General features: G+C 39.4%; 1 protein-coding gene across 1 annotated transcript in view; it reads right to left on the bottom strand.

Moving 5' to 3' along the window:
- Positions 1-25,300, bottom strand: part of RGSL1 (regulator of G protein signaling like 1) — a 124,231-nt gene that overhangs the window by 73,492 nt on the left and 25,439 nt on the right. The window contains exons 4-7 of the mRNA XM_078155784.1: positions 11,749-11,877; positions 3,615-3,689; positions 2,773-2,902; positions 1,104-1,208 (exon numbers count right to left, since the gene is read on the bottom strand). Coding sequence (XP_078011910.1) covers positions 1,104-1,208; positions 2,773-2,902; positions 3,615-3,689; positions 11,749-11,877 — 439 coding nt within the window. The remainder of the gene's footprint in view (positions 1-1,103; positions 1,209-2,772; positions 2,903-3,614; positions 3,690-11,748; positions 11,878-25,300) is intronic.

Consider the following 25,300-nt stretch of genomic DNA (forward strand, 5'->3'; position numbering starts at 1 on the left):
ATCTGCCTGAACCCCCTGCCACACAGCCTGGAATTTTGCCAGGAAAAGCTTCTTGGAGTGAAATTACTCTCTCTACAAAAGCCCCATTACCTGGAAGGAAAGGTAGGGTATAGAGTCACAAATAGGAATTCTGGTGCCTGATGCAAATTCGGTTAGTAAGGGGAAGAGCTCTCTTGGGGTTTGGGATCCCACATCCTTGCTGATCTTGGGCATCCCCTGGAAAAGGTGTGATGGTGGGTCTCCAGTCATGGTGCCAGTGAGAGGCAGCCTCACTGGGGACAGTCATGCTAGGAAAAGGGGTACAGAGGAAGAAACTGAGGCTCAAAGAGGTTCTGCAACTTGCCTAAGGTCACAGCTAAGTGTCAGAAATAGGACTTGAAGCAAAGTCTTCCTGACTCTGAGTTCAGACCTCCATCCATTGTCTTTCTGCCTCTCCTCAGTGCACTGATAGAAAGGGCAATCCTGAATGGCACACCAGAGTAGGAGACTTGAAGCAGCTGGCAGGATGGGATAGGGGACAGTGATAACTCTATGAAGGAAATTCAGAGCAGAGTCTGTTCACTCCTCCCTTCCTTATTCCTCAGAACACAGTAGCGTATGCTGAAGAGGTGGAGGAAGCCGGAGGGAAAAAGCCTCTCTTCTCTGATTCTTTGTTCAAACCGTGGTCTTGGCCACGGAGGGCTGAACCCAAGCCAGCAATGCGGGACGCAAGATTCTAACTGTGTCACCAACAGGCAAGTGGGGAAGAGAAACTAAGCACCGCCACGTCTCCCTGGAGAGGGCCCAGGATGTGTGTGCCTGCTTCATAAGCACTCACGCAGTTTCCAGCACAGAGTGGACAGAGGCCTGTTTTTGTCCTCTTTCTATACGGTATCAATTTCCAAGATTTCCTCCATTGGCTTACATAAATCCGAACTCCAACCCATGAGTTAGCAAAGGGAACACGCTACGTCTTCATTTTCTTAAATCTTGATTTAAAGAGGCCTCAACACCCTTATTTTGTATCCTAGGAACTGCAGCCCCCCCACCGTGATTCAACAGAAAAGAGATGGAGTAAAGGAGGGGGAGGGAAGCAGGTCACAGGAATAGCTACAGTAACCCACCTGCTGTGCCACTGAGGTAGGCACAGAAACGCCACATTCCCCGGACACTGCCAACACATTTGTAGAGGAGCCATTGGTCTGCGGTCTTCCATCTCATCATGTTGGCTACCAGAAAAAGCTGACAGTGAGAAGGTGGTCCCCAACCCCGCCAGAGCGGCTTTGCAAATAGCCAATCTCTTCTTAGCTGTGGCCAGTCATCTCAGCCCATTAGACCACTGTGCTCAGGAAACCAAGGCCATTGTCTCAAATATTGGAAGCAGTCATTTCTAGAGTACCCAGGTTCTGGGGACAGCTGCCTTGGCAGACGTTCACGTACCTAAGTATAGTCATCCCATGAATTCCTTTAAATAAATGGCTAGAATTATCCCTCTCCTCCTTCACATGCTGTCCTTTGCTGACTGACCATTTTTCCTGTTCAAGGTCCTCTTTGATGTTGATTTTTACTCCATGTGTCAAAGGAGTTAACACATTGTGACTTAAACTGGTTTTGCCCTAGGGTTGGCCCTGAATCCCCTTGGCCATGGTCAGTTAGCTCCATGGATTAGAACATGTACTCTTGAAAATAAAATTGAATGTCTGACCTCTGTCTATAAAACAATTTCTCCATACATGCTTTTAACTCTGGCTAGGCTAGTTCAAGAAGCCAGGTCTTCTGCCTTATAAGCCCATTACTATAAGCAGTAACCTATAGAAGAGATCTTAATCCTTATGCTGTCTTGTCTCATGAAGACAGGTGTTTTCATGTACCAACTTTTCCAAAGGCACCATAGCATAGCAATATGAACATGTGGACCCTTAATGAAGACTATTGGACATGGAATTCTTTTTTTTTTTTGGCTAAGCAATGGGGTTAAGTGACTTGCCCAGAGTCACATAGCTAGTGAGTGTTATATGTCTGAAGCCAGATTTGAATTCAGGTCCTCCTGAATCCAGAGCTGATGCTCTATCCACTGCACCACCTAGCTGCCCCAGACATGGAATTCTTGTTGGAAGGCCTTGTGGCCTTCCATGTATTCTCCATGTTTTGCTATTATCTCCTTGTTGGCCATCATAAAATAATGCTGGACTCTTTCCCCCTTAGATATCTGGCTCCTGTGTCTTCTACTCACTTGATTGAAGCTTCAATCTTCAAGAGATTGTTCAATCTTCAATATTTTGAAGCCTACCAATTAAATTCAATTTTCTTTTCCTGGCATTCAGTGCACCTCCATACCTAGCCTTCTATCACTTTATATTCCTCATCTTCATTCACTCTATGATCTAGTCAAACCAAAATATTCTGTTTCCTAAACATGCCCTAAAGATGAACAAAGATGAAAATCTTTGTTCATGCTGCCGTCTAGGACTGGAATGTCTTCCCTACAACTATTTGCTTGTTGGATTCCTACCCATTCATTCATTCCCGCTTAAATACCACCTTCTCCATAAAAATTTCTGTGATCTTTCCTGTCTGTAGTGACCTGAACACTTTGCTTCCTATTAAATTTTTTTTGCATCCTTCTAATTGATTAAACCATATGTTATTGTGTATTAAATTATTTGTGTTTGTATCTTACTTTGTATCTTGTGTCTACTAGACTTTGTAGCTCTTCCTGCACATGGCATAGTTCTCTGCACAGAATAATCATTTAAAAGTTGTTCAGTTGAATTGAAATTGAATTGTGCTCACCACCCTCTGGGGATTTGATGAAACTGAGGAGTTCCTTACAGAGCATATAATGGTGACATAAGTTGGTCTTGCAGAAATAAGGTAATCTGTATTTTTCCAACCATGTCAATAAACCTTTGTACTTGGCAATCTAAAATTCAAGAAGGACAGGAATAGAAGAGAAAATAATGGCCAATGGGAATCTCCCTGCCCATGTCAGAACAGGGTAAATGACAGTCCTCTCCCTCTCTTCCCGATCAAGCTGAATCCCACTATTTGAGATTGGAAGCTGAGGGTGCTGAAGACAGAGTCCAAAGAGAGGAAACTCTAGTCTTTGGTTGAGGCTGGCAAAGAGGAAGTTGTATTAGGAAGGAAGAAAAGTAGTGGTTTGAGCTCCTGCAATGTTCTTTCATTTCCAAATCCATTTCTCTGAATGTGTTAATGTTGTTTGAAACAGAATCTATGGTCTATGTGAAAAATGGGCCTTCCTTCCCAAAACATCCTTCCATAGCCACCACTCCCCAGGCCCCCACAAAAGGATCATTTTTCCCTATTAAGCTCTTCCTGAGAAGGCAGGGTCTTAATTTTTGTATTTATATGCACAAATCTTAGCCCAATGCCTGTCAAGCAGTTAAGTAAACACTTAACAAGGAGACAGCCAGTGTACTGGTGAGGAGCCTCTCTGTATATATTAGGAGAATTATTTACCTGGTTCAACATGGGTTGTCCCACTCCTCATGTGCCTTCAACTTGCCTCAAGTTTTGTTCCCAACCCACTCCTCCTTTCCCCAGCCACACTTCAACTTACCCCGAAATCCCCCCATATGCCTATTCCATTTAATGAAGGTTAGAACTTGACTTACCAAAGTACAGGGTAACTCTGGCCATAGGAGCCACTCTAAATCTTGAAGTATATAAATTGGTGTTTGACCAAAGACCTGCAAAAGAAAAAGAAGAATCCAGTCAGTAGAATGGAGTTTCCTCACTCATGTGTATAAAATACCGACTCTTTACAGAACAGTGTTTCTTGGGGCCATGCTCAACTATTTCAGAAGATATTATCCTCAAAACATTCCCAACTTAACAATACTGACCACTAGAGCAGAGTAACCTTGCAGATACATAGCCCAAATTGACCAGCCTACTGCATGTGCATATGTGTGCTTGTGTGTATTTTTAACTAGTTCTTCTTATCCAGCCTGTATATACAAGTCAGTCAGTCAATCAGTCAGTCAACAAGAACTTATTAAATATTTACTATTTGCTAGGCACCACTGTGCTAAGCACTGGAGATATAAACAGAAGCAAGTTTAATGGGAGAGACAATGTGTAAGCAGCTAGGTGTGTGTTAAATATATAGAGAGCAAACAGAAAGTAATTTGTGAGAGGAAGCCAGTAGCAGCAGATGGGACCAAGAATGTAGGATTTGATCTGAATCTTGAAGGAAGTGAGGGAACTGAGGAGATAGAGCAGTCTAGGCATGAGAGATAGCTAGTAGAAAGACACGGAGCTATCCTCATTCAGTAGGCCAGTGAGACTGGATTGCATAACACACCAAGGGGAGTATAGTGTAAAACTGGAAAAGATAGGGTGAAATAATTTTCCAGCCCATGACAGCTTAGAAGGTCAGCAGGAAACTTCTGTCTCACTCAGGTAAAAGAGGAGCACAGTCCAGCAGATGTGGCATCTGGGCAATCCAGCAACAGGTCTGGCAAGCCAGCAATGAGGTCTCAAGCCCCAGAACAAGCCATCAGCAAGGCCCCATTCCCCTGGTGCAAGCCAGCAATAAGATCTTGTTCCTCTGGCACAAGAAGCTTGGGACGGTGCCCCCTCACCCCAGGAGCAAAGCCTGCTTTTAACATAAAATTAAAAGTCATGAGGTAGGTTAGAAGAATGAGCAAAAAACAAACAAACAAATAAAAAAACCCTGACAATAGAAAGTTACTATGGTGACAGGGAAGATGAACACACAAACTCAGAAGAGAACAACAATGTCAAAATGGCCACCTGTGAAGCCTCGAAGAAGAATGTGAATTGGTCTCAGATCAAAAAAAAAACAAAAACAAACCTCTTAGAGGAACTCAAAAAGGACTTTAAAAATCAAATAAGAGAGGTGGAGGAAAAATTGAGAAAAGAAATGAGAATGATACATGACAATCATGAAAAAGAGAGTCAATGGTAAAGGAAGCACAAAAAATGGAAAAAGATGTACAAAAATTCACTGAAGAAAACAACTCCTTAAAAAGTAGAATTGACCAAATGGTAAAAAAGATATATAAAAATCCACTGAAGAACTAATTCCTTAAAAATTAGAATTGGACAAGTAGAGGCTAATGACTCCATGAAACATCAAGAAACAATAAAACAAGATCAAAAGAATGAAAAAGAAAGAAGAAAATGTGAAATATCTCATTGATAAAACAACAAACCTGGAAAATAAATCCAGGAGAGATAATTTAAGAATTATTGGATTACCTGAAAGCCATGATTGATTAAGATGGGAAAAAAGTCTGAACATCGTATTTCAAGAAATTATCAAGGAAAATTGTCTGATATCCTAGAACCAGAGGGCAAAATATAAATTGAAAGAATCCATTGATCACCTCCTGAAAGAAAGTTCAAAATGAAAACCACTAGGAATATTTAGATGAATTCCAGAGCTCCCAGGTAAAGGAGAAAATATTGCAAGCAGCCAGAAAAAAAAAACCAATTCAAATATCATAGAGACACAGTTGGGATCACACAATATTTAGTATCTTCCACATATTCCACAGAATATGATATTCTGGAGGGCAAAGGAACTAGGATTACTACCAAAAACCATCTTTCCAGCAAAACTGCATACAATCCTTCAGGGAGAAAAATGAATATTCAACGAAATAGACTTTCAAGCATTCTCGATGAAAAGACCAGAACTGAATAGAAAATTTGATCTTCAAATATGAGACTCAAGAGAAGCATAAAAAAGTAAACCAGAAAGAAAAAAAAAACATAAGGGATTCAGTAAGGTTAAACTGTTTATGTTCCTACAGGGGAAGATGATATTTGTAACTCTTAAGAATTTTGTCACTATTAGGCCAGTTAGAGTATATACAGACAGAGGGCACAAGTATAAGTTGACTATGATGGGATGATATTAAAAAAATACCAAAATTAAGGATTGAGAAAGATGATTGTATTGGGAGAAGAGGGAAGGATGAGGTGGGATAGAGTATATTATGTCACAGGAAGAGGCACAAAAGACCTTCTGTAGTGAAAGGAAAGATGGGGTGGGGACAACACTTGAACCTTACTCTCATCAGAATTGACTCAAAAAGGGAATAACATGCACACTCACTTGGGTATAGAAATCTATCTTACTCTATAGGGAAGTAGGAGGGGATGGGAATGAGAGAGGAAGGTACTGATAGAAGGGAGGGCAGATTAGGGGCGGCAGTGGTCAGAAGCAAAACACTCATGAGGAAGGACAGGGTGAAAGGAGAGAGACAAAGAAACAGAGACAGACAGAAACAGAGATGGAAAGACACAGAGACAGAGAGAAATAGAGACACACAGAGAGACAGAGAGACATACGCACACAGATGGAGACAGAGAAAAGCATAAACCAGAGAAAAAAGGATAGAGGGAAATACACAGTAATCATAACCATGAATATGAAGGTGATGAACTCACCCATAAAATGGAAGCAGATATCAGAGTGGATTAAAAACCAGAATCTTACAATTTGTTGTTTAAAAGAAATGCATCTGAAGCAGAAAGACACATACAGAGTAAACGTAAGGGGCTGGAGCAGAGTGTACTATGCTTCAGCTGAAGTAAAAAGGAGAAGTAGCAATTATGATTTTGGGCAAAGCAAAAGCAAAAATAGATCTAACTAAAAGATTAAAAAAAACTATATCATACTAAAAGGTACCATAGATAATGAAATAATATCAATATTAAACATATATGCACCAAATGGTATAGTTTCCAAATTTTAAAAGGAGAAGTCAAATGAGTTACAGGAAATAGACAGTAAGACTATATTAGTTTTTGTTGTTCAGTCATTTCGGTTATGATGGACTCTTCAGGACCCCATCCGAGTTGATTTTTTTTTCCTTTTTTTTTTTGACAAAGATGCTAGAGTGGTTTGCTATTTCATTCTCTAGCTTATTTTATAGATGAGGAAACTGAGGCAAAAAAGGTTAAGTTATTTGCCTAGGATTCACACAGCTAGTAAGTGTCTGAGGTCAGATTTGAACTCAGGTCTTCCTGCCTCCAGGCCCAGTGCTCTATCCATTGAGTTATGGGAGGAAATCAACAGTAATACTATACTACTAGAAGACCTCAACTTTCCCCTCTCAGAACTAGATAAATTTAACCCCAAGACAAACATGAAAGAAGTTTAGGTGAATAGAATTTTAGAAAAGTTAGATATAATAGACCTATGGAGAAAATTGAATGAGGATAGAAAGGAATATACCTTTTTCTTGGTGGTACGTAGCACCTACACAAAAATTGACCATGTATTAGGGCATAAAAACCTCACACTAAAATGCAGAAAAGCAGAAATATTAAATGTACCCCTTTCAGATTACAATATAATAAATATTATATTCAATAAAGGGCCATGGAAGGATAGATTAAAAATTAATTGGAAACTAAATAATCTAATCCTAAAGAATGAGTGAGTCAAAGAACAAATCACAGAAACAAAAATTTCATGAAAGAGAATGGAAACAATGAGACAGCACATCAAAATTTATAGGATGCAGCCAAAGCACCACTTCCGGGAAAATTTATATCTCTAGACAACAAGAAAATAGAGAAAGAGTAGATCAATGAATTGGGCATGGAACTAAAAAAAAAAAACAACCTAGAAAAAGAACAAATTAAAAATCCCCAATTAAACACCAAATTGGAAATCCTGAAAATTAAAGGAGAGATTAAAAAAATTGAAAGTAATAAAACCATTGAATTGATAAATAAAACTAGGAGCTGGTTTTATAAAAAATAAAATAGAGAAACCATTGGTTAATTTGATTTAAAAAAAAAAGGAAACCAAATTACCTGTATCAAAAATAAAAAAGAAAAAAAGAAAAAAGCGAATTCACCACCAATGAAGAGGAAATTAAAACAATTATTAGGAGGTATTTTGCCCAATTATATGCCAATAAATCTGACTATCTAGTTGAAATGGATGAATATGTGCAAAATATAATTTTCCCAGATTAATAGAAGAGAAAATAGAATACTTAAAGAATCCCATCTTAGAAAAAGAAATTGAACAAGCTTTCAAAAAAGTCCCTAAGAAAAAAAAATCCCAGGGCCAGATAGATTCGTAAGTGAAACATTTAAAGAACAATGAATTCCAATACTATATAAACTATTTGATAAAATAGATGAAGGAGTCTTTTTGATGACACAAATATGGTGCTGATAGACAAAAAAGAAAGTGTGAATTCAGAGAAAGAAAACCATAGACCTATAACTATAAACCAATTTCCCCAAAGTGGTCTGAATATTAATGCAAAAAATGCAAATAAAATTTAATGAAACACTAGTAAGGAGATTATAGCAATATATCACGAGGATCATACACTATGACCAGCTGGGATTTATATCAGGAATGCATGGCTGGTTCAATATTAGGAAAACTATCCACATAATTTACTGTATCGATAATGAAACAAATAGAAATTATAAGATTATCTCAATAGATTCAGAAAAAGCCTTTAACAAAATACAGTACCCATTCCTATTAAAAATACTAGAGAATAGGAACAAATGGAGCTTTCCCTAAAATGATAAGTAGTATCTATCTAAAACCATCAGCAAGCATTATCTGTAATTGGAATAAGCTAGAAGTCTTCCCAATGAGATCAAGGGTGAAACAATGATGTACATTATCACCATTATTATTTGATATTGTACTAGAAATGTTAGCTCTAGAAATAGAAGAAAAAGAAATCAAAGGAATTAAAATAGGCAATGAGGAAAGAAAACTATCACTCTTAGCAGATGAAATGATAGTATACTTAGAGAATCATAGAGAAGCAATTAAAAACTAGTCAAAATAATGAACAATTTGAGCAAAGTTGCAGGATATAAAATAAAACCACATAATTCATCAGCATTTCTATATTACTAATAAGGTCCAGGAGCAAGAGATAGAAAGGGACATTCCATTTAAAATAACTGTAGACAATGCAAAATACTTGGGAGTCTACCTGCTAAGACAAACCCAGGAACTATATGAACACAATTACAAAACACTTTTCACACAATTAAAATGAAATCTAAACAACTAGAAAAAATATCAATTGCTTGTGCATGGACTGAGCCACTATAATAAAAATGACAATTTACCTAAATTATTTTATTCAGTGCCATGTAAATCAAACTACCAAAAAATGATTTTATAGAGCTAGAAATAAATAATAACAAAATTCATCTGAAAGAGCAAAAAGTCTACAATATAAAGAAAATCAATGCAAAAAAAATGTAAAGGAAGGTAGCCCAGCTGTACCAGATCTCTAGTATAAAGTGGTAATCATCAAAACAATCTGGTACTGGCTAAGGAATAGAGCGGTGTATCAGTGGAATAGATTAGGTACATAATACACAGTAGTCAATGACCATAGTAATCTAGATCCAAAGACTCAAACTTTTGGAACAAGAACTCACTATTTAATAAAACCTTCTGGGAAAACTAGAAAAATAATATGGCAGAAACTAGGTATAGACCAACATCTCACACCATATACCAAAATGAGGCCAAAATGGGTATATGATCTAGACAAAAAGGGTGATACCATAAGCAAATTAGGTTAGCATGGAATAGTTTACCTGTCAGATCTATGGAGAAAGGAAGAATTTGTGAGCAAACAAGAGACAGAGAGCATTACGAGATGTAAAATGGATAAATTTGATTATATTAAATTAAAAAGGTTTTGTGCAAACAAATGCCACCAAGATTAGAAGGAGAGCAGAAAGATGAGACATAACTTTTTTACAGCAAGGCCTCATTTCTCACATATATAGAGAGCTGAATCAAATTTATAAGAATATAAGTCATTCCCCAACTGATAAATGGCCAAAGGATATGAACAGGTAGTTTTCAGGTAAGGAAATCAAAGCTATTAATAATCATATAAAAATGATCTAAATCACTATTGATCAGAGAAATACAAATTAAAACAACTCTGAGGTACCACCTCACACCTATCAGATTGACTAATATGACAGAAAAGGAATATGATAAATGTTGGTGAGGATGTGGGAAAATTGGGACACTGATGCATTGTTGGTGGAACCGTGAACTGTTCCATGTATTCCGGAGAGCAATTTGGAATTATGCCCAAAGGGCTTTAAAAGTATGCATACTCTGATCCAGCAATACCACTGCTAGGTCTGCATCCCAAAGAGATAAAAAAAAAGGGGGGGGGAGAGGACCTATTTGTAAAAATATTTACAATAGCTTTTTTTGTGGTGGCTAAGAAGTGGAAATTGAGGGGATGCCCATCAAATGGGAAATGGCTGAACAAGTTGTGACATATGATTTTAATGGGATATTATTGTGCTATAAGAAATGAACAGGATGATTTCAGAAAAACCTGGAAAGACTTACACTAACTGATGCAAAGTAAAGTGAGCAGAACCAGGAGAATATTGTACATGGTAACAACAATATTGTATGATGATCAATTGTGAGTGATTTTAGCTATTGTCAGCAAAACAATGATCCAAAATAATTCCAAAGGACTCATGATGAGAAATGCTATCCACCTTCAGAGAAAAACTGGTGGAATCTGAATGCAGATCAAAGCGTACTATTTTTTGCTTGCTTTATTTTTGTTTTTCTGGTTTGTTTGTATATTTTTTGGTCCGTGTTTTCTTTCACACCATGACTAATAATGGAGATATGTTTTACATGATTGCTCATATATAACCTATCTCAAATTGCTTACTGTCTCAGAGAAGGAGAGAAAAAGGAGGGAGAGAAGGAGAGAATTTAAAATGCAAATTTAAAAAAAAAAGAATGTTAAAATTGTTTTTTCATGTAATCGGGGAAAAATAAAATATTGTTTAAAAAATGAAAACGACTGAGCAACAACAATGAATAAAAAGAGAAGGCTCTAAAGGGCGAAGTCCAGTGGAATCATTTTTATACCAACTGTGGAGTTTCCACAGACTTTTGGTTGGACTAGTGCTGTATCTTTAGTATCTTCTCCTTCCACTGTAGTTCAAACCAAACCAGTTAAAATATGACTAGAGACTTAGTGTTTTGAAGTTGGAGGTTAGTCATTTTAATAATAATAGCTGAAAAATGCTTTTCACGTAGTCTCATCTGATCCTCACAACAACCCTGGGAAATAGGTGCTGTTACTATTGCCATTTTACAGATGGAGGAATTGAGGCCAACAGAGGTTAAATAACTTTCCCAGGGTCACACAACTAATGTCTGAGTGTGTGAGGCTGTTATGGAACTCAGGTCTTCCTGACTCCCTTTATCTACTGTGTCCCCTAGCCACCTAAAAAAAAGATCTCATTCACTTCTGCCATTAATTATTAAATCAAATTAGATTAAAATACTTTGGTTTGTTTCTCAGTTAAATAAAAGAAATATAATACAAGATATAATATGATATAATACAATATGACACAGTAATAATAGCTAACATTTATATAGTGCCTACTACTTTCCAGGCATTTCCAAAAGTCCTCTTTTTATAATTTTTATCATATTTGATCCTCACAACCACCCTGTGAGGTAGGTCTATTATTATCTCCAATTTTACAGATGAAGAAACTGAGGCAGACATGAGTTAAGTGACTTGCCCAAGGACACATAGCTACTAAGTGCTTGAGGCAGGATTTAAATCTGTTCTTCCTGACTCCAGGCCCAGAGCTGTATCCGCTATACTACCTGTGCAACACAATACAATTTAATACACAGCGTCTAAGTTAAACTTTCAGAAGTTTGGGTTCAGATTCCTGAATGCAACAGATACTTACTGGGAGAGACAGAAATGTGTTGAAAAAATCAGCAAAGACTTCATCTTCCAGCAGTACTATAAGATTTGTTGAAGCAATGACATCTATATGAGGAATAAGAAACCAATAAACTAGGCTCACAGTCAACATCTAGAAATAAGATAATAAGATGACGAAAAATCTTATCTTTGCAAGGGACCTTAAAGGTCCCACCCACCTCCCACCCAGTGCCTGAATGATTGTCTGTGACACATGGGCCTTCAGCCTTTGCTCAGAAACTTCCAAGGATCAAGAACTCGCTCATTCTGAAGGCAATCCTTGCCATTTCCAAACAGTTCTAAGTGTTTGCAAGTTCTTTCTCATACTGAGCCAAAATCTTCCCCCCTGTAACTTCCATCCAGGGATCCAGATTTCCCCTTTGAAGCCACACTAAATCAGTCAAATCCTTTTTACCCTTGACCATCTTTTAAATATTTAAAGAAAGTTCCATCTCTACTCCCCAAGTCTTCTGTTCTTCAGGACAGGCATCCCCAGAGTCTTCAACTCTTAGTCATACGACAAACTTTCCAGACCCTTCACCATCTTCACTTCTGGATGTGCTGAAGATTTGTCAATGCGGCTCTCTAATTGCGGGTCAAGAAATTTCTGTGGCGCCCAGTTTCCCCCCTGTTACACATTTAAAGCTCTTTGCAGCCTATCTTCAACTTGTGTTTCTACAAAGTATTGTATTTTCAAATTTGTAGTACATATTTGCATGTGCACTGAAGTCAATGCATCAAAGAGACCTGTAAATTCATTAGTCTGGCAAGCACACTAAAATCTCCATATAGTTTTTAGATTTAGAGAGATGCCTGAGGCTCAGAGCAGTCATGACATAATAAGCATCAGACATGGGACATGAGACAAGGTCCTTTGGATTTCCAGTCAGTGCCGTATCCGTGATGTCATGCATAGTAGACAAACAGAAGAATAAAACAGAAGAATACTATCTAACAAAAACATATTGTACAGTAATGCCTATGGTCATTATCTGGGGATAGTATATGTACCTGTGATTTCATTGATATAGGAAACTCCCAGATGAGGAAGATCCCTCTACCAATACAGGTCAGCATCTTCTCTGCATCTGCTAGGAAAGTTGCCTAGAGGAGTGAGAAGTTACATGACTTGCTTAGGGTCATGTAGGGACATGGCCAATGTGTGTCACAAGTGACATTTGGCCCTAATCTTCTTGGCTTAAAGGCCACCTCTGTACTCACCATATAATTATTTCTAACTGACATTTTCACTTATGATTTCTTAATGAGCCGATATAAAAAGTTTAGATCTGAAGCATGTGTGGCTGGTATACATCAGAGATAAGATTTGAACCAGGACTCCCTGACTCCAAGGCTGGTGTTCCAGCTACTGTGCTGTAACCAGCCCCTTCCCCCATCATGTGTTTAAATGGGATGGGAATTGGGACAGAAAACATCATTTGGGACGTCTGAGCTTCGTAATGGGGTTGGGGGCAGAGAGGAGAAGGGAATGGGAGGAGCAGAAACAGCCAGGCTAGCCATCGTACTGTGAACACCTTGTGAGCTGCAATCATCCCTGCCTAGAACAAAGTAGGCGCTCGAGAAATGCTGAATGAATGCATCAATTTCTTTGGGCAGCAGAAACACCACTGCTATTAGCTGCTTACCCCTGCCTCAAAAAATATTTCTGTTCCTTCTGAGGTTTTCTCCAGTTCCTCCTGTCTATATCTTGTTTATGCATAGTTGTTTGCATTTCATTTCCTCCTGCAGAAATCGCTTTTGCCTTTCTTTATATCCTTGGTGCTTAGCACAGTGCCTAGCCACAGAGTCAGCTGCATAAAAGCTTGTTGACTTGTTGACTGACTTGATTAAGCCCTCCCCGTGAACTGGAGACATAAGAACATGAGATTTCATTTGGAAGCTAAATAAGTAAGGGAAGTCAGAATGTAGAGTGGAAAGAAGTTGGACTTGTGATCAGGATGCCTTGGTTCTCCTGACTGACATGGATTTGCTGTGTGACTAAGTTTAGCAAGTAACATTTTCTCAAGAGTTTTAACCTCCTTTCCCTATTAGACTTTCTCCCTTGGCTTTGACCTGGACTAAATAATCGTTAAAGTCCCTTCTAGTCCTGACAATCTATGATTCTAAAATTAAAATGTTATTTCTAAGTTATTTACACATACATCAGATCTTCAATGACCTTTGATTTTATTTTCCTTTTTAAGAAACCATTTTAATCCTCCACTCATTTCCCTGAGGGTCTTCCCCTCCCAGATTGATTTTTTTTTAACTAGGTAAAAGAACTCACTTTTTGCTTCATTTCTTACCTAGCCTTAATCACTGAATGGGCATTGCCTCAGACAAACTGAGACCTGGGAACAATCTTAGCTTAAAAAAACCAAGGTCTCCCACTGCATTTGGGGACCATCTCCAGTTGTCCTAATCTATATCTTGCCACTGAACCCAAATGGCTTAGGAGGAGAGAGTGAGGTTGGTGACTTTGCATAGCCCTGCCTCACTTAAATCGAATTCACTTACAAGTCATGACATCCCCTTCCTGATATCATTGGTCCTCTTTGAGAATGAAGAACAAACAACACCTCATTTCCAATTAATACCTTAACTGCAAACAATGCAGTTTCCAGCTCTCAGTTGAAGTTGCCCTTAGTGCCTGGTCTCAATCCACGATTTTTTTTTTTAAAACAAAGATTGCTTTGACCCTTCTGCCAAAAGCAGGGCAATTAAAATTTTTTTTTGCCTCTTCCTAACAAAAACTTTATCCTTCAAAATGTTTAGGAACCAACAAGGGGGAATTCTATTCCAAATATAATTGTCAACAATAGGAAGGAATTTCTTAGTGGGGTAGAAATGATGGCCACCTTAGAGGGAAGTGATTGGTCTTCCTTGGGCTTGGGATAGAAGAGATGAAAGTCAGACATGGCGGACTGACATGCACATTAGATTATGGAGGAGCAGATTTCACAGGGTTTTGGGCTAGGATGGGTAGGACAACCTTGTCAAACTCTACAGGGAAAGTGAGCCCAGGAGGAAGGGGAAGCTCAAGAATAACATTTCAAAAACTCAAAGAGAAGCAATGCTGATGAGGAAGAAAAAGGGAAGTTATTTAAGCAAACAGATGTGAATACAGAAGGAACTCAACAGCCATCTTAGTCTTTAAAAAGATAGATGCAAAGGATGGAAGTGAGGGCAGGTAGCAGAGGAAGAGCACAGAAGTGGTACAGTGTTTACTGTAAGAATACTCTGATGAATCCTAAAACTCAGAATGAGCTGTGACCAGGAGGAAAGCTAACTACAATAATGACATTGACAATAGCAACAAAATATTTTTAGTCATATTTGGGAAAATAGCATGATGGAAAACAAGGGTAGCTCGGAGTGTATGGGTTGTTGGTAATTGATAACAGATAGAATGTAGTTGTACAGTTCTTATTTTGCTTCTGTTTTCTCTTTCAAAAGAATAACCTTTGCACTAGAAAGGGCAGGATAATTGAAGGGAATTGGCACCCAAGATAAATAAGGAATTAGTGGGAGAACACTGAGGGAGCCTTGGCGAGTTGAAGACACCTGCCCTGCATGAACTACAATTTTGGGGACTGAAAGGAAGGATTGCTGAACCACCGTCAGAGCTATCAGAAAAGGTCATGGAGAATAAGAAAGGTGCCACAGGAATGGAATGAGGCAAATATTATCCTTATTTTCAAAAATGGGAAAGGAATAGAATCTGCAAACGCTAAGTCAGTGAGCTTGACTTAACTCCAGGCAAAATTTTAGAATGTATTTTTTTTTAAAATGGTTAATGATCACCTACAAAAGAAAGAAAAGATAGCAATGAGATAGCAAGACTTGATAAAGGATTGATTATGCCAGATTACCTTTATTCCTGGTGAAATAGATGGAGACATGTTGGCTGGAAAATAGTAAGAGTAGGTAGATTTGGAAGAGGTTGAGTGTCAATGCGAAGAGTAGCTATTAATGATTAGATATCAAATTGGAAGGTAGTCTCTAGAAAAAGTCCTCAGGTATCTGTTCTTCACCCATGCCACTATTTACCAGTGACTTGGATAAAAACATAGAATTTTAATCAAATTTGCAGATGACAGAAATTTGGAAAGACAGAGACAGACATAGACAGAAACAGAGAGAAACAGAGAAAGAAAGACAGAGGCAGAGAGAGAGACACAGACAGAGAGAAAGAGAAAGAGAGAGAGACAGAGAGAGAAAGACAGAGGGAGAGAGAGAGAGAGAGACAGAGAGAGAGACAGACAGAGAGAGAGTGACAGCACACTGTGGCTGTGGCATAGGGTGATAATTGGCATCCAAAAAGGCTGGACAGGCTGAATCAATTCTAAAGAGATGAAATGTCAAAGCTGTATAGATAAACTTACTTTAAGTGTGTGCTCAAAACATAGAATCCACAAATGTAAGATGGAGTAAGCATCGCTAAACTACAATTGGCCTGAAAACAATCTGGGGATGTGAATGCACTACAAACCCAGTATGACTCTACAATATACCAGTAAAAAAAGTTAATTTGGTCTCATTCTGCACTGAGACTGGCCCAGTCTCTGGGGATGAGGAGGCATTAAGCCCTGGGTGCTCTGGCTGGCTTAGACCATTTCATAAACTAGGGTCAGCTTTGGGCATTACATTTGTCATATTGATAAGCTGGAGAGCAGCCACAGAAGACCAACTATAATGATGAAGTTCATTCCACGTAAAGATCAGCTGAAGGATATGGGGACGTATAACGTGTTCAAGAGAAGACTAGGGAAACGTTATGTCTGTTTTCAAGTATGTGAGAGGCTGTTTTGTGGAAGAGGGATTAGATATGTTCTTTTCAGGTCTGGGAAAGCAGAACTGGGAGCAATAAGAATTATAATTACCCTTATCACTAACATTTTTATAGCACCTACTGTGTGTGCCAGGCACTGCGCTAAGCACTTTATAATTATTACCTCATTTGATCCTCACAACCACCCTGGGAGGCAGATGCTGTTATTATCTGTTATACAGTTGAGGAAACAGAAGCAGGCAGGGAAGTTAAGTGACTTGCCCAGGGTCACACAGCTAGGGTCTGAGGCCAGATTTGAACTCAAATCTTCCTGACTCCAAGCCTGGTGCTCTAACCACTGTACCACCTAGCAGCCACAGACCTCTCTTTTAACCATTACCTTAACAATGGTTATAAGTTGCCATGTGTAAAGATTAAGCATGAGGTCTAGAGAAACTTGCTTTAGAACAAGAAGACACCTGACAATTTATCTGCTAGTCTTCTTAACTGAGGGTCCATGAAGCTTGTTTTTTAAATATTTTGGTAACTATATTTCCAATATAATTGGTTTCCTTTGTAACTCTATGTATTTTATTTCATTTATTTTTAGAACATCTTTTGAAAAGGGGTCCTTAGGCTTCACCAGATTACCATGAGAGTGTATGAGACAAAAAGAAAAGCTCTGGAAACCTTGATTTGTCTGATATTTCTATTTTACAATAAGGAATCCAAAGCTCAGAAAGGGGAATCTTGTGTCGGGTGCTAAAGCTCAGACTCAGCTGGACCAGGAGAAATGACTTACCCAAGGTCACACAGGTGGCAGAGCTGGAATTGGGGCAAAGATCTCCCAACTCTACATCCAGGGTCCTTTCATTGACCCCCAGAAGTCTACACAAATGAAACGAGCTCCCCTGGGATGTAGTAGGTTTCTCCTCATTGGATCTATGTAGATGATTGCTTGTCATGTTCATTGTAGAAGGAATTCTTGTTCTAGTAGGCTGGATTAGATGGCCTTAGAAGTCTCTTCCAGTTTGGAGACTAGGCTTCGGTGGCCTTCTTTCTCCAAGGCCCCTTCCCCCCATTCCCCATCCCCAGCTTTTCCTCTTTCTCTTGACAGCAATGCCATCCTTCCAGTAGCTCAGGGTCATTCTTGATTCTACATTCTCTCTCACCCCTCTTCTTCCCCATATCCAAACAGGATCCAAGTCTTGTTTATTTTGTCTCTACAATATCTTTGGCATTGATCTCACTCAGTCGGGGTCTCATAGGCTTGGAAAGCACTCCTTCACCCTTGACTCTGGAGTACTTGAATTTCCTTTAGGATTCAGGTGAGATAGTGACTCTTTCATGAACTCTTTCCTGGTCCTCATGGTTCCTGGTGTTCTTCCTTTTCTCAAATTAACTTTTTATATATTTTATTATTTATTTTCTACTTTAGAATAATGTTGCTTATTTTATTATTTCATTCCATTCATTCATTCATTTATCAATTTACATATTGTAGCCCCCAGTAGGATGTAAACTTCTTTAAGGTTGTCTGCTTTGTTGTTTTCCTTGTATTCTAAATGCTGATGACAGTGCCTTTCATGGAGGAGATGCTTAAAAATATTGAATTGAATTCACTCCTTCCAGTCACTCCCAGGTACACATTCTTGGAATCATCCTTCATTCCTCCCTCTTCCTCATCCCAGTCCTCTACCACTCACTTTCCAAATCTTATTGATTCAACCTCCACAGCATCTCTCACCTCCACTCCCTTAGTTCAGGTCCTCCTCATCTCTCTCCTTGATTCTTAAAATAGTTTCTTCATTGACAATTCATATTCCACATAGCTGCAAAATCAATATCTCTTAGACACTGGTATCATTATCTCACTCTCTTCAAAAATCTTGCAGGATAAATAGATTTAAAGCTAGAAGGGACTATCCAAGTCTATCCAACTCCCTTTTTTCCAAATGGGGAAACTGAGGCACAGAGAGTTTAGATGACTTGCACAGAGTCACAGCTGGTAGATATCTGAAGTGGGATTTGAACTCAGGTCTTTCTGACTCCCAATTCTAGCACTGTATTCACTATGCCACCTAGCTGCCTTTGATGGTTCACTATTGCCTCAGAATAAAATATGAGGCTCTTAGCCTGATGTTTAAAACCCTCCACACTTGGTTTTCACCTACCCTTTCCAGACTTAATATTAGCTCCTTTCAAGCATGCTTTGTTCTAACTGAATTTGCCTACTCACTGGGCCCAGAATATTCCATCTTTTACCACCCTACCTTCACTAGGCTGTTCCCAATTCCTAGAATGTATTCTCTCTTCCTCTCTGCCTCTTAGAATGCCAAACTTCCTTCAGGGGTCATCTCAAATACTACCTTTTATACAGAGCCTTCCCTAACTCCCCCTAGTTCTCTCATATTTCTCTGTACCTGTTGTATTCTCTCTTAGTAGTAGAAAGTAAGTTAATTGAGAGTAGGGAACGCTTTTAGTTTTAGCCTTTGCCACTCTAGTCTCTGGCTCAGTGTCTTATACAAAGTAGGTACTTAAATGTTTGTTCCAATTAATCGAATCTCCATTTCATAGATGAGGAAATTGAGGCTCAGAGACATAATGGGACTTGCTCAGGGCCACATAACTGGTTGGTAAATGTCAGAGTCAGAATTTTAACACAGGGTCCTTCCTGATTCCAAGTTTAGCATTCTTCTCAATTTACTGTACTGCTTCTCCTTTTATTGTGTTAGGTTAGTCTTATCTGTCCTATTAAATCATAGACTCTTTGAGGTCACAGACTGTGCCTTGTTCATCTTTGCAACTGACACAGCACCTAATACGGTTCAATGCACACAGTAGGTGCCCAATGTAGTAGGTATGCACCAACACGAGTCATATAAGCTCTTCCTTTGTTGTCTTTGAGGTGACACTGAGCCACAGAGGTTGGCTAGGTTGTGGGGACTATGTAGGAAGTGTGAGAAATGATTTTAAACTTTCAGCTTGGGTATGAGGCATTTCTATCATTCCTATCATTCCTAGGGGAATTGGGAGCACTTTCTTGGCTCTGTGTGGGTTTGGATAAAAGTAATTTCTCTTTTTGTTACATAGGTAAAATGATTTCTAAGTTTAAATATCTTTTTAACTTTAGTAATTGCAGGGTTGCTGAGAGACTTTTCTAGGAAACAGAACAAATCAGTTTTTGAAGTGCCCAGGGTTCCTCTGTGTTAGGGAAAATATCTCCTGGACAGATTTTGACAAAGGCAGCCCCCAAACGCGTAGCTAGATCTTGCTGTCAGTAGAGGTACTTCAAGTCAAGGATCCCAGGAATAAATGTTTGTCAAGTGAGTAAATAATGGATTACTGAATTATGTTTCCTGTGGGTCTGCATGAGAAGCATCAAACATGACAGAGATGGACCAGCTTTACATTTTTCCTCGCTCCTTGGCTCTAGAAGTGACAAGAGGTCTGTGATTTCCAGTCTCTACTGTTTATGTGGCAGCTTTTGACAAACCCTGGAAAATTCGATCCATCAAAGGTTTCAATGGTATCCAGTTTTGCCATGGTCCTAGCCTCGGTGTGGCCATTATTTCCCTTTTTCTCCTGAATCTCCCTTTATTTTCACCATTTAAACATTTATCTAGTATCTATCATCTGCAAGGCACAATGCTAAATATTAGAGATGCACAGATTAAAACATGGCCCTGCCCTCAGGCAGCTTTATTTTCTATTTATTTCCTCATTTCCTTCTGATTCTCAGTTCTCATCACTCCTATCCTATCTATTCCTATAGATCCTTGAAAACTTGTAGTAGTCATTCAGTCACTCAACAAGCATTGATTAAGCTCTTACTATTTACTAGGCACTGTGCCAAGTGCTAGAGAAACAAGGAAGGGCCAAAACATAGTCCTTGCCCTCAGGAAGCTCACATTCTAAAGGAGGAGCTCACATTATTGGTGATAACATTAGAGCCGGTATTGGGAACAGAGATACTACCAATTATTGCCAACTCTCCATGGTAGCCAACAGTTCTAACCTCCTCACCACAACAAATGCTCTCTCTGGGGATGTCAAGGAGGAATAAAATTAACTGAATTTTGCTTCCCTTCCATTCCCCATCCTAAAGTGGAGCTGCTCCAGTGTCCCCAAAAGGCTAGCAACAGAAGGGGGGGGGGTAAACAAAGGGCTTAGGCAATTGGAAAAGCCTGCTGGACCTGCTGAAACGTCTATGGTCCAGCCCTGAAAAGCAGCATGGACTCTACTAGGCTCTTGGATGAGGGGATCTGAGGCATTTCAACTCAAAACCTGGAGTTACCTACCCACATGGCTCATGTTGTCTCTCTCAGCAGCCACCAGAACCTTTGTGAAACAACAGTGGCAGCTGCTTGAAAGAGTTCCAGGTTCTAGCACGGCTGGTATTTTACCTGATCTCTCAGGGGCTCTGGGAGCAGTTGGTTGGGCCCATCTACGCTGCTTCCTCATGGATGCCTTTTAATCAGTACTGGCCTTCACTGGCCCATAGACTGATTCCTGACTAGTGGCAAGACTTTCCTGCATTTATGTTTTGTTTTTTGTCTCCCCAGCCATAGTTTCTGGAGAGTTAAGAACTTCATCTTGTGTTTTCCCTCCCCAGCCTCATACAGTGAGGAATCCAAAGAGGCAGGTGACCAGTGAGTGCTTCTGAGCCCGGTTTTTAGACAAGGTAGAGGTGTCTTTACCTTTCCTTCTATTCCTGAATCCATCTTTTTATGCTGATTGCCTGTGGGCCTTAGGACCACAGATGGATGGCTGGAAAAGGCCTTGCAGGCCACCTATCTAGTGTAAATCCCTCATTTTACAGATGAGACAACTGAAGGCCAGAGAAGGAGACTTGACCAAGATCACACAGATGGGAGGAGGTAAGGTAAAGATTTGAACAAAGACTGGTAGTTGAATCAAGGTCATCTGACTGTAAATCCAGTGTCCTTTCTGCTATAGTACAACACCTTGATTTGCATTAATTTCTCACAAATAGATCAAATGTCCCTTTCCTCCAAGATGTGCAAAACATCTCGTTGTTAGATAGTACTTTACCATTTGAAAGAAAGTGTGTTTGTATTATCTCATTCACTACCCAGTGAGGTAGGCAGTGAAAACCTGATTGGCCTCTTTTGGTAAACTGAGGCACAGAAAAATGAGTGGATATTATTACATGGCAGAGCCTGGATTCATGTGACTCCCAAGTAATTATGATAGCATTATTATAGCATGCTTCAGCCTATTCTCTGACTGCTGTCTACATCCCAGACAGTAAGAATATATTACTAACCCTTGTAACAGGTGACAGTTCTTTACTACTTTAAGCTATAGAAAGCATCTTTTCCTCACAATCACCCTGTCAGGTAGGCAATGAAAGGAGTTTTGCTAAGGAGGAAACCCAAGTTCAGAAACGTGGGTGGCTTTTCTGCCCCTACCAAGCCAGTGACTATTAGAACTGGGGTACAAACCCAGGTTTCAGTCATTAATCAGCATTATGTATATTTAAGTACCTACTATGCGCCAGGCAGTGTGCTAGACTCTGGTGATAGAAACACAGAAGTTACACGGTTAAAGGCCAGCATTCTTCTAACTCTACAAAATTTCCCTTTGGAGCTGCTTGTAACAAAGGAGCTGTGTAAGTCTGAGGTCAGGGGATCATAGCTCTTCAAGGTGACAGGGACTTCTAGTAGGTCATTGAATCCAACTTCCTCAATTAAAGAAACTGAGGCCCAGAAAGATTAAATGATTTACCCAAGGTCACACAGCTAGAAAGATTCAATCACAGGGCTCTCTTACTCCAAGGCAAATACTCTCTCCACTACACCACACCTGTCTATGTTGATGTTAACATTTGTATTGTGTTTTTCTCCAGTGATGACTATGCCAGATCAAAACAACTGGTTAAATGAGGAGTGGGGTGTATGAAAAGGAACTTGGACTAATTCTTTACCATCATCCCTTTTCATGATCCTCCAACTTTGATTCCCTTTCTCCCAATCTCACTGAACACTTTGAGCTTTCAGAAATATTAAGGATAGGAAATAAAATGAGGAGGGTAGCAGAGCAATTGACTCTAAGTTACACTGGTTCAAAATGGAAGGAAAGTACAGTGAAAGCTTCCAAATCACTTTCCCCTACTATTTCTTCCATCTAATGCATCAGAGGTCCTGTGGTATTCTCTATTTTACCAGAAAAAAAAAATCCAATCAAGGCAATGTCTCCATAGGTAAGTGAAAAAGAATCGGTTTCAATCTATTCTGAAATTACCATCATTTATCACAATTGTACCAAGGAGGAAAATTCCTATCTATTAGGAAGGTAGCTTGATTCAATGAAATATAGGATTTGGCATAATTGGAACTCGGTTTGAATCCTGGGTCTTCTAATTATTGTTGCTCATTTGTTTTTCAGTCATGTCTGACTCTTCATGACCCTATTTGGGGTTTTCTTGGCAAAGATACTGGGGTCGTTTGCCATTTCCTTCTCCAGCTCATTTTACAGATGAGGAAACTGAGGCCAACAGGGTTAAGTGACTTCCCAAGGTCACACAGATAGTAAGTGTCTGAGGCCAGAGATCTAAACCCAGAAAGATGAGTCTACCTGCCTCCAGGCCTGGCAGTTTATCCTCTGCACCACCTGGCTGCCAGTGTGATTTGGGAAAATAATTTCACTTCTGTGAGCCTCACTGACTTTATCCACAAATGAAACCATTGCAAAAAATCTTTAAACGGAGCATACCCTTTGACCCAGTGATGCTACTACTGGGCATATGATACTAATAGCTACAGCCAAGTGGAGCAGTGGAGAAAGCGTGAGGCTTGGGAATCAAGAACACCTGAGTTCAGTCTGACCTAAAGCGTTTGCCAGTTGTGTGATCCTGGACAGGTCACTTAACCTTGCTTGCCTCAGTTTCCTCATCTGTAAAATGAGCTACAGAAGGAAATGGCAAACCACTCCACTATCTTTGCCAAGAAAACCCAAAAAGGCATTGAAGAGTTGGATATGACTGAACAACACTAATAGCTAACATTTATATATAGCTTTTAGGTTTGCAAAGCACTTTATATATGTTAACTCATTTGATTCTCAAAATAATCCTGTGAGGTAGGTGCTATTATTATTCCCGCTTTATAGATGAAGAAACTGAGGCAGACAGAGGTTAAATGATTTGTTCTGGCTCTTATAGCTAATAAGTATATGAGGCAGGATTAAACTTGGGTCTTCCTGACTTCAAGTCCTTTCTTCTATATACTATACCACCTAGCTGCCTATACCAAAGAGGTCAAAAACGGAGGAAAAGAACTCATATTGACAAAAATATTTATAAGCAGTATTTTTTATTATAGCAGCTGGAAGCAAAGTGGGTACCTATTAATTAACAGCTGAACAATTACGGCATACGATAGTAGAATATCGTACCATAAGAAATGATAAATGTGAAGGATTCTGAGAAACCCGAGACTTCATGAACTGGTGCAGAATAAAATGAACTTTGTTATAGACTGACTACAATAACACAAAGAGAAATAACTGTGACAACTCACTCTGATAAATGCAATGACCAGCCAGGGCTTCAGAAGGCTGATGATGAAGCATGAGAGAGATGGTAGACTGCAGATGTAGATCAGAAATGGGCATCATGGGGATGTGTTTCGCACAACTCTCGTCACAAGGGAGGGCTTCTATTTGGTGGGTAATGATCAGGTAGATTTTCCCAACCCCTTAGTTCTAGTGCCTTCCCTCTATTCATGATTTCCTATTTACCTTACGTAGCATTTGTTCATACTTATTTTTTGCTTGTTGTCTCCATTAGCCTGTGAGCTCCTTGAGGAAAATGGCTCTTTTTTTTTTGGTGCCTCTTTTTGTACCCCCAGTGCTTAGCACAATGACTGGCATGCAGTAGATGCTTAATATTTGTTGACTGATTGCTAATGATAAGAATTACATAATACAATTAGAAGGATCCAGAACTGATTGGATGGTTGAACTCAAAAAAGTAATTGCTAGTGATTGTTCAGTGTCAGCATTGGCAAGAGGTGTCCAGAGAAGTACTCCAAAGATCTGTTTGTGGCCCTGTACTGTTTAACATTTTTTCAATGACTTGGATAACATCCTATGGAAGGTGTGCCCACTGAATCTGCAGATGCCACAAAGCTGGGAGGGATCCCTAACACACTGGGTAAATGACTCATGAACTAAAAGGATCTTGATAGGTGGTATAGCATTGGGCTGTATCTAATAAGATGACATTCAATAGAGATAAATGTAAAGTCTTACGCTTGGGCCCAAACAATTATTTTCACAAGTATAATATGGGGAAGACATAGATAGATGACAGTTCTGAAAAATATTTGGGGTTTTAGTGGACTGCCAGCTCACTATGAGCCAGCATTGTGACGTCGCAGCCAAAAACCTAATGAAATCTTGGGCTGAATTAAGAGGGATTTGGCTTCCAGAAATAGAGAAGTGGTAATCCCACTGTATTCTGCCCCCATCAGCCCTAATCTGGAGTGCTGCTGATTCAACTCTAGTGAAGGGCCTTGAGTTCATGTCGTATAATGATAGGTTGAAGGAACTGGGCATGTTTAGTCTGGAGAAAAGAAGTCTCAGGGGGCACCTGATAGCTGCTTGCAAGTGACTGAAGGATTATCTTGTGCACGAAGGTTTGGACTTACTCAGTTTAGCCCCAGATGACAGAACCTGGAACAAAGGGTAGAAGTGACAAAGAAACCAATTTTGGCTTTAGGTTGGGAAAACCTTCTTC

This window comes from Phascolarctos cinereus, unplaced genomic scaffold, assembly GCF_003287225.1.
Source record: "Phascolarctos cinereus isolate Bilbo 61053 unplaced genomic scaffold, phaCin_HiC Scaffold_5;HRSCAF=322, whole genome shotgun sequence".
NCBI lineage: Eukaryota > Metazoa > Chordata > Mammalia > Diprotodontia > Phascolarctidae > Phascolarctos > Phascolarctos cinereus.